Source organism: Phalaenopsis equestris, unplaced genomic scaffold, assembly GCF_001263595.1.
Source record: "Phalaenopsis equestris unplaced genomic scaffold, ASM126359v1 Scaffold000002, whole genome shotgun sequence".
Taxonomy (NCBI): Eukaryota; Viridiplantae; Streptophyta; class Magnoliopsida; order Asparagales; family Orchidaceae; genus Phalaenopsis; species Phalaenopsis equestris.
Genome location: NW_018164444.1, coordinates 73,531,838 through 73,542,911, shown reverse-complemented (window position 1 = coordinate 73,542,911; position 11,074 = coordinate 73,531,838). Strand labels below are relative to the sequence as shown.

Below are 11,074 nucleotides of genomic sequence, written 5' to 3'. Positions count from 1 at the left end.
CACCACCCACCAAACAAAAAACGGAGGCTAAATCCTCTCCACAGTCCCTTCTCCCTCCAACTTATACATGTTCAAGAATATATTAAAATACGTATCATGCATACAAAATCTATCCACGGAGTTTCGATGAAAAACCCGCGACAAGTATGTCAGATGGCTCATGAGGATGTGGCATATGTCCATCGGTCTTGACATTTGCATTCTAACAGTTCCAAGGATCTCTGAAGAGGCAAGCTATGTTAGTGAGTATGATTGGTCAGTTCATTAGAAGGAACAAGCAAACCAGATCGGTGAACCAATTCGCTAAGTCAGTTTGGCATGTCAGCTTGACAGGTAGTGCAAGATAGCAGACACATCGACAAATAGGGTTAGCAGGACACTCCAACAACAATCGTATCTTCTAGATAATTTACCTAATCGGCCCACGAGGCCTACCAGACATGGGTTTTGGCCAATAAAGCCTGATTTTTGTTGTGAAAAATCTATATCACCATTCAAAGATTATATACCACTATAAAATCAAACAAATGCTACAGTAGCATAACTATCTCGTACAACATACCCACAATGAATTCTTTTTAGCCATCTTACAAATACATATGACCATTTAATTAACTCCTATAATTCAATATGAGGGCATGATTAATGTTCTAGGTTTTCAACTAGTACGCCCATGACTCTAAACTAATCAATGTTGAATTGGGATTCATTTTAATGTTGTTCACTAAATAAATGCACAAGAAACTATTTAGCAATTTTTTTTATTCCTCGCAATGTCATGCATCGCATTGCACTAGGATACAAAATTATTGAATTTTCAAATTACAATGGTTTGCATCACAATTTACCAGCATTAACAAATAAAAAGGAATATTTCGTTTTCAAAATGCAATTAAATACAATCTCATGTGAATGCACAGTGTTCTGAAGCAAAAGCACGATACCTTAGATCTGAATGCACTTTAAGTATCAAAAGAATCAAATCACGAGTGTTACGTAATAGATGAACTTTTTTATCATACAAACCGATAAGGCTTTGATGCATTTGGTTGTAAATGACACAATCAGAGACAACTAAAAATGAAAGACCTGAAGTCAAAATGTTTCATATAGATTGTACCTTTGAGCAAGTACTGCAGAACCATCCTCAAATAATTCATCCACTGCGTAAGGTTCAAAATAGTTTCTTACTAAAAGGTGAGATGGTGATTCGTACGACTTTTTGTGAAAGAAATTCTTTAAGACCCCCATCCCTTTCTTCTTTGTTTGAACAAATGGAGGTATGTTTTCCGGCGGCAATAAATCAACCACTATACATGTAGTATCATCCCTAAGTCCCTTTACCTGTACAGCTTCCTGCAAGCGAAATGGGAATATTTAGTCAGCAGAAACAATAACTTCTTGTTCATGTAAATAACAAAAAAAGCATTACCATGAGATATAATATTTTGAAGATCATAAATAACAGAGAAAACGTTACTTGGTAGAGAAAAGTGTCAAAATAAAATCCCCTAATTCTTTAGTCTCAGAGTCTATAAAGTGCCAATTTAGTCCACAAACTCATTTAATATAAGCTGAAACACCACCACGGAAGACTATTTTAGCCTCAATTTAAAAAATCTAATACTAATTTGACACTTTTATAGACTTTGGAACTAAAATGGCCACATGTAAACAGTCGGGGGACTATTTTAATGTTGTACTTTTACTTCGTACTACCTTAACAATTTTCTTGGCAGCAATATCTGCTGGATGTCCACGAGAACAATTCAAAGTGGATTCAAAACTCAGAACATCCCACACACCATCACTAGAGATGATAAGTCGGCCACCAGCATTTGATAGCTGCAAAAAAATCCTACAATCAGAGACAGAACACGTTGACATCAAACATAAAGGTTATGCTGAATCAGAATTGTTGACTATCATTAAAATTATCAGGATAAACTTGAACAGATAGATAGCAAACTTTATGGGCATCATATGTTATGGTCAACCATATGTGCCTGATAACCAGAAAAAATTAGAAAAAATATTCATAAAAAAGAATTATCAAGCTCTGGTGCACAAATTTGTATCTATAAATATAAGATATTACAACATGTGACATGATATAAGTTACAAGTTCGGAAGTAAAGCCAAACGGAAGTACTAAACAAAATATGCATACCAAAAAGTTGAATCAACAAAGACAACGTCTACACATTCAAAGACGTCACGGCATCTGAAAAGATAAATACAATGTTTCGCAACAAAAAATTAAAATGATACAAAGTTATTTCACAATTCATGTGTCTCTAAGAAAATATAAGATTAAAATCATGCATTCTCTTTAAATCATTAAAATTAGTGGCATGAACAACTTTACGAATTGTTAAGATTATTGGATCATCCATACATACATGCATACACGTGAGCAGTGGAAGTCCTCTACTAAACCAGTCGCCCCAATATCTATGTGGCGCCCCATGGCCCAGTTCTAAATAGAAGTCCAGAGCTACAAGTGGTACCCAGGCGCCAGCTTTAGAGCCCAGAACTCTACAGAACAAAGCGCTTGGAATTCCAGTGCCTAGAAGGGATAACATTTGTTTAAAGGTCCAAAAACAGAGACACTTGAAACTTGGTGCACGGGACAGACAAACCTGTGCCCAGAAAAACTACGCCAAATAGGAAAGGCAGCACCTGCGAGTGGCGCTCCAGCACTAGAAGCAGTTTATCATTCAATCGGGATTTAAGTCCTCGACTACTATAGGATGAATGTATCTCTCAGCAGCACGTGAAACAAGAGCAGGACAAGGCAAGCGGTGCAGTGTGTTCTGTATTGAATTTCTGCAGTTTGCTCTTGTACAATCATGAATTCCAGGCTTGTAAAGAGAAACTCTGAGTGTGGTATAATCTACATATTTCTCCTCATTTCATAGTAAAATTTTATGTTTGGTGTGAATCCATGGTTTTTACTTCCCTAAGTTTTTCACGTTACATCTTGTGATTTTTGGATTTCTTGGGTTATGCATTTTTATTAAATTTTTGTGTTCCATGTCTCTCCGATCAAAGTGTTTTTCCACATTGTTATTTGGTTGTGAATTGATTGAAACATGTTTTTCGTCCCAACAAGTGATACCAAAGCGGAGTTTTCTGAAGACCTTTGATTTGAGTGGAGGTAATAGTCGCCAAAGCGAGGTACAAGGTAAAAAAGTTCAACGATTCGAATTTTGCATCTTGGAAAATACAAGTTGAAAATTTGTTGTATCAAAAAAAAATTGTATCTGTCACTGGAAGGAATCACCAAAAAATCTGAATCTATGACTAAGAGAATGGGAAGTGTTTGATCAAACAGCCCTATGTTTGATCTATTTTTCACTTTCCTCATTTGTTGCTTTCAACAAAGTGAATGAGAAAATTATGATGGTTCTCATGGTTGCATTGACAATGATATATGAGAATCCTTTAGCTTCAAATATTTTTTTTTTTATAGAGAAATTAAACAGCATGACGACGGTGGAAGGGAGTTCGGTGGCTAAACATTTGAATAATTTTAACACTGTGATAAACCAATTGTGTTTTGTGGGCATCAAGTTTGATGCTGAAGCCAGACACTGTTAATTTTATTTTTATTTTCAAACAATTGAAATGGACTGGTTATGGCGATGAGTAACTCTTTAGGTAATATGAAGTTAAACTTTGATGACATCTTGATGTTAGTGCTGAAAGACAAAGTTCACAAGATGATGAACGATGAAACTTCAATTTATGCATTGAAGTTTGATAACAGAAAAATGAATATGGATGAGTAATAGGCATAGACAAATAGAAGTCCAAAAGACAAAAATCCAAATCAAGAAGAGGAAATGACAGAAGTTAATGTTAAAACTGTGGGAAGAAAGTTTATTTCATGGACTGCTCCAAAAAAGGCTGGAAAAAGGTTGATGGTAAAGGTCAAGACAAAAATCTCTTTAAATTTGTCTCCACAAGTGAAATCCAATGTGACTACCAAGTTTTATCTCTGGACCATACTGAATTTTAGATAGTATATTTAGTAGTCTTTTCAGAATAATCTTTGGAAGGTGTATTTGGGAGATAATAAAACCTGTAATGTTGCAAAAAAGGGTCTGGACCATACTGAATTTTAGATAGTATATTTAGTTGTCTTTTCAGAATAATCTTTGGAAGGTGTATTTGGAAGATAATAAAACCTGTAATGTTGCAAAAAAGGATGATGTTGATAGCATGTTGTCAAATAGAACGATTTGGAAGCTCAGTCAAGTTAGACATGTTTCAAATTTGAAGAGAAATTTAATCTCAGTGAGTCGGCTTCTGTAACACCGAATTTTGAGAAATCACGTAAGAAGTTTGGCATTTGAAAAAAATACCCCAAATTTTGTATCTCTCGGAATTCGACATGTAAAATTGATTTTATTAAATTTTACATGCCAAATCGTTCAAATTGAGAAAAAACACTATGAATTATGAATATAATAGGAAATATAAAAATAATAAGATATTGACATAATTAAACTAATTAAGCATCTAATTAAATCCTTAATCTTTAATTATTTCCACCGACTATTTTCAGCGATTCTCAATAGTGGGATGCAATGAAAAGGTTGGCATTAATTATGAGGATAAATATGCATGGGAAACTTAGAATTCCATTCCTTTCTTTCTTGATTTGTCAATTTCATGCACCTGGAGGTTTCCCGCAACCTTGTTACTGTAGCAGGCACAATCTACGCACAACAGAAATCCACAGCTCACAACAAAAAATTTCAAAGAGATTTTGGTAAGCAGAAATCCACAGCTCACAACAAAAAATTTCAAAGAAATTTTGGTAAGAAACTCAATTTTTTAATATTTCGAACATTCATTTCATTCCTTACAATTTCATTTTGACATATGCTACGAATTCAAGAATTGCATGTGTTTTCTATTGTTGTTGCTTTGCGGGGAACGGGACTGTCGAACCGATAAGTTTATTTTATGAGTTGGGAAGGAAGAAGAAGTCGCAGAATAGAAAAGTATATGTCAGACATATTTAAGCCGAGAAAGCCCTTTTGAGGTAAGTTAAATCAGAAAATCATATTTGGGGCTAAATTAAGGGCTTAACTACAAATTTCATGAATTTATAAGAGTATTATGAATTCCTCTTTATTTATAGTAGGCAGAGAGTTTGAGGTGAACTTGGAGAAACTCGTCATAGGGTTGTTTCGTCAATTCAATTGAAATAATCTTATGCTACTTAAAAAACATAACTCTCTATGGATTTCCATGTGATTATCCTTGACATTATTACATTTAGAATTTTTTACATATTTTGGATGAATATTTGGCTTGACTGTATGAATGCAAACTTGATTTGCCTCTTACAATGCATATGACTTTGTTAAGCTATGAATCTTAGGAATATGTTTATAAAATTATTACTTATAGGTTTTTGTTTACTATGATTCAAGCAAAGATATATGAAATGTCTATAATAAATACTTGTTACAGGAATTGTGATTTAAGAAACATCACAAGTGATGTTATCAGTAGGTTTTTACATGAATACTTGCAAATACGGATGGTGATTAACGATGGGATTCCCGATTCCTAGCACTAAGATAGAGAAGAAACCCTGATATCCGTTGAGATCAAATAAGAATGGAATGTAGGAAACCGTTGATATCAGAGGGAATTGATAACTGCTATATGTGAAAGGACCCAATCTTTATCAACATTTATCAATAGTTTATGTAGCATTCGGGCTGAGTGACAACTCATAACATGACATGAAATAAATGAGGTCTATACAATTATAAATAAAGAATCTATTATTAGATTGAAAAATATTATGAACAAGTTTAAGATTACACATGAATAGATGAAATAAATATTTTATACAACATTCTTAATTATTTGCATTACATGTGTTTTATTTTATATATTTTATACAATTGTAGCATGTTCTGTCATTTATTGTAAACATGTACATGAGTTACAAATGAGCGTGCACATTGTTTCTTTTTCATCTATAAAATCATATTTTAGCATTGATTATTTCACTGAACTTGTTGTAACTCGCTCTACGTTGTTGATTTTCAAAAGTGATAAGGAGCAAAAGGGCGGGTAGTGAGGTGTGAAATGTACAGGTTTTGCATTTCATAATTTATGGAGTTTGTATAGCTTTTGGGTATGTACTTTAATTATGTTGAATTTAGTAGTTTTGTATAGATATATATGTTTAGGTGTGATTTTACACATTTCCGAGTATATGTGAGAATGATTTATGAAATTAAATATATCAAGTATGTTTATCGTGATTTAATTAGACAAGTTCAACACCTACTAGGTCATAATTTCGTAAGTCATGATGAGTGTTGATGAAAATTTAGCTAACTGAATCGTCTGCTTATGTCACATCACAATTAACCATTAGAGGGGACCAGCTGGGGTATGATAGAAAGTGATAACATAGGCAGATTATTAAATGAAAAGAATGATGGAAGTGTGTTGGGATTAGAACAAGTAAAAATGAGATCAAATATGAATTGATTTATACAAAGCTATAGGTTGATAGATCTTATGTGAGTAACCAATATGACTTAAGGTATCATGCATGCACGAAATAATTTTTATAATAAATTATATTTGAATAATAGAATGTGTCAATTCAGATGAATATACTAGGAGAAGAATCAGAAAATATAAAGGGTCGGTATCCTATGCCAACTACAGAGCAAGAAGTGCAAGCTGAAAATGTTTTGAACACAAATGATAATCAGAATAGTAACTAGAACCACTAAGTTAGAGGGCATTACGTAGTTTATATCGCAAGTTGTTAACAAAATGGTTGTTATTGAAGGATCGTCCACTAGTACAGGCCTAGATTGAACCTGGGACAGAAGTTGAACGGTAATTGAAGATCTTTCAAACATTCAAGCCACCACCTGCATTGAAGGGTATTATTAATCCTGAAGCTACCGAAAACTAGCTTTTGAAGGTTAGGAATATTTTGGATGACATGATTTGTCCCAAAAATAGGAGAGTGATGCTGGCCACGTTTATTATAGGAGAGACAGAGAGGTGGTGATAGGCTCAACATAGCCTGAAATTTCAGTTGATACCTCTTTCACAGATTCAGTTTGATGAGTTTGTTAAAGTATTTAAGGATTGGTTTATTCTACCTTCAGCCAGATTAGCATTACAATATAAATTATTCAATCTGACTCGGGGGTCCAAGACAATTATGCAATATGAGACAGAATTTATCTCTTTACAGATATGCACCCACTATGTCAGTACCCACGAAGAAAAATGTAAAGATTTCTACGCAGCCTCAAAAATCAGTTGAGGTTGACTTTGGCGCCATTCAAAATTAGTTATTTCTCGGTACTAATTTAAAGAGTTAGACGAATTGAAAATGAGCTAAACTTTTCCAGTCAGCAGTGACAATCTCAGGTAAGCAAGAGCAAAAGTTTTGGAAAGGTTGAAAAGTTTCAAAGCAAAAAAATTAAATCAGAAGAAAAGCATAAGCGACCTCGGTTAGAAAAGCCAGTTTGTGAGAAGTGTGAAGAAAGACATTTGGGCAGTGCTTGATTGGTTTAGGAAACTGCTATAAATATGATTGTCAATGCTTTGAGCCGTAAATCCACATCTAATGCAAACTGGATTATTACCTTGGAAGTGAAATTGATCAAAGAAATTGGTGCCTTGAGGTTGAAAGTATAATGGTGCACCCAACTCTAACAAATGGAATTAAGATGGCTCAAAGAGTTAACAGTGAATATCTGAAATATCTGAAATAGCTTCAATTAGGAAGAAGGTCGGATATGACTGTTGATAAAAATAGTGTTATCAAAAACAAGTTGTAATTATGAGTAACTGTTGATTATGATTTGAGCCAGAAAATCTTACATAAAGCCCATCATTTAGGGTACACAATTTATCCATGCAGTGCTAAAATGTACAAGGATTTGAAATTAATACTCTAGTGGCTATGTATTAAGAAGAATGTTGTTGAACGTGTCTACATGTCTAATTTGTCAGATTGTAAAGGTTGAGCATCAGAGATACAGTAGATTACTACAATCATTATCTATACCTGAATGGAAATAGGAAAAAAATCGTTATAGCTTTTGTTTTGGGCTTCCTCCATCCATACAAGGTCACAACAAAATTTGGATCATTATTAACAGGCTAATAAAGTCAGCTCACTTCTTGAAAAATTGGTCTGATCATATGTAAAATAAATTATAAGATTGTACGGTATTCTAAATATTATCATTTTTGACAAGGATGGAAGATTTACATCCACGCTGGGGAAAGGCATCCAACAAGGCTTGTATATACATTTGCATCTTAGCACAACATTTCATCCACAAACCGACAGATAATTCAAGCATTAGAAGATCCTTTGAAGTTTTTTGACCTTGACATTAAAGCCAGTTGGAAAGATCACATCCCGATGATCCAGTTTGCCTACAATAATAGCTATCAATTAAGTATCAAAATGGATTCGTATGAAGTATTATATATTAGGAAATATAAAACTCCATTAAGTTGAGTTAAATTGGATGAACGTCAAATATTTAAATCCTGAGCAAATATTTAAATCCTGAGCAAATTGATGAATTCGTAGAGAAAATCAAGTCTATCAAAGAAATTGGAAATTGCTCAAGAATGACAACAGAAATAATATGACACAATGCACAGAGCAATAGAAGTTGAAATTGGTGATTTTGTATTTTTAAAAGTCAGACCAATAAAAGGTATAGTCACATTTGGTCATGGGAGAAAGTAGAGTTTCAGGTACATTGGTCCAGTTGCTTATAAGCTAGTTTTACCTACTAATATGTCAGATATATATGATGTGATTCAATGTTGAGAAAAAGAGTTTCAAATTTGGACCGAAGGATTTTACATAAATACATTGAAGTACAGAAAAAATCCTAACATATATTAAAGAACCAGAAAGTATTTTAGAAATAGATGTTAAGAAGTTGAAGAACAGACAAATTCATCTTCTCAAAATAAAGTGAAAGCATGTGAAAAAAATTTCCCTTACTGTTCAAGTAAATTCAAAAATTTTTTATGACGAATATTTTATAAGAATGAGAGAGCTATAACACCCAATGTTAAAAAAACAAATAAAAATTTTAGCACATGAAAAAAAATAACACAAATTTCACATCTCTTAAAATTCGACCAAATAAATTTTATTAAATTCTACATGTCGAATCGATCAAATTAACATACAACATTATGTATGAATTATAACTATAATGGAAGAAATAAAAATAATAAGATATTGACTTAATTATACTAATTAAGCATCTAATTAAATCTTTAATTCCGAATTATTTTTTTCATCGATTCTTTTCCACGATTCTCAGTCGTGGCATGCAATTAAAGGGTTAGGATTAATCGTGAGGGTGAATAAATGCATGGGAAGCTTCAAAATCCATTCCCTTCTCTCTCGATTTCTCAGTTTCGTGCGCTTGGAGATTGCTACTGTAGCAAGCGTGGTTCGCGCGAACAACCAAGAGCTACAACTTACGGCAGGAAGTTCCGGGGAGATTTTGGTAAGAAACTCCATTTTATGATATTTTGGGCATTTAAAACCTTAAACTTCCATTTTGACATGTACTACGAATTCAAACATTCCATGTGTTTCCTATTGTTGTAGCTTTGCGGGAATAATTACGGAATTGTCTAACTAAGATTTGCGTTCTCCGGTATGTCCATTTCACGAGTTGGTAAAGGAGTTAAGTGGAGACGAAGAGGGAACCGAATAGAAAAGTATCGGGAAGGCATATTTATGCCGAGAAACCCTTTCGAGATAAGTTAAAGAAAGAAATCATATTTGGGGTATTAAAAATTCCAGATTTTTTACACTAAGCGATGAGTTCGACGTGAACTTGGGAAAAAGTCGTCATAAGACTGCCCTGTTGATTAAAGAAAAAATTTTATGCTAACTTAAGGAAAATAACTCATTCTAGGTTTTCATGTGATTATGTTGTCATTATTGCATTTAGAATTTTCTGCATATGGTTGATAAATACATGCAATGATTGTATGATAGCAAACTTAATTTGACTCGTACTATATATATGGTTTTATTATGCTATGAATTTGACGAATATATTTATTGCTTGCGGGTATTCATTTACTATGATTCATGCATATGATATATGAAATATCTATGATAAATGTTTGTTACAGGAATTGTGATTAAAGAAATGTCACAATGAAGTTATAGGTAGGTATTATATGAATACTTGCAAGTACAAATGATAGAGAATAATGGGATTCCTGACTTCTAGCAAATAGACGAAGATGAAATTTTGAAAACTGTTGAGGTCAAATGAGGAGAACATGTAGGGAACTGTTAATACCAGATGGGCTATTGAAAACTACTATGTTAGGAGGGACTCGACTTTTATCAATGGTGAATATAACCTTCAAGCTGGGTGACAACCTATGACATGATATAACATGAAAATTGTTGGGGTATATACAACTACAAGTAATATTCCTATATTTAGTATGATGATTTTTATGAATATGTTTATGATTACACATGAAGTGATGAAATACAAATTTTATACAGCAGTCATATTTCTCTGCATTACATGTATTTTTTTACATATTTTATACAATTGCAGCATTTTTTTACATGTATTGTGGACATGTACATGATTTAAATATAAGCAAGCATGTTTTTTTTCTTCTGCAAAATTTTATTTTTGCATTGATTATTTCGTTGAACTTGTTATAGCTCACTCTACGTATTTAGTTTTCAGAAATGGGTATTAAGCACTAGGGCGAGTAGCTAGCTGTGACATGTACAATTTTTGCATTTCATAACTTTGGGAGCTTGTACAAACTTTTGGGCACATACTTGTATTATGTTAGATTTAGCAATTTTGTATATATATGTACAAATGTGTGTGTGTTTGTTTGTGTCGCGTACCCTGGCCTGTTGGTTGGCATCCAAGGTATAAGACCCCTCGGGTCGGGGGTTCGAATCCCATCTGGCACTGCTGGTCATAAAGTGTTACTTGAATTGTTAGGCACAATAGGGATGGTTGGATGC

The 11,074-nt window shown here is 33.4% G+C and overlaps 1 protein-coding gene across 2 annotated transcripts in view; it reads right to left on the bottom strand.

Annotated features, from left to right (window-relative positions):
- Positions 1–11,074, bottom strand: part of LOC110027630 (probable protein phosphatase 2C 12) — a 29,219-nt gene that overhangs the window by 4,393 nt on the left and 13,752 nt on the right. For both annotated transcript variants that reach the window (XM_020729141.1, XM_020729147.1), the window contains exons 6-7: positions 1,720–1,845; positions 1,121–1,356 (exon numbers count right to left, since the gene is read on the bottom strand). In XM_020729141.1, the coding sequence (XP_020584800.1) occupies positions 1,121–1,356; positions 1,720–1,845 (362 nt within the window). The remainder of the gene's footprint in view (positions 1–1,120; positions 1,357–1,719; positions 1,846–11,074) is intronic.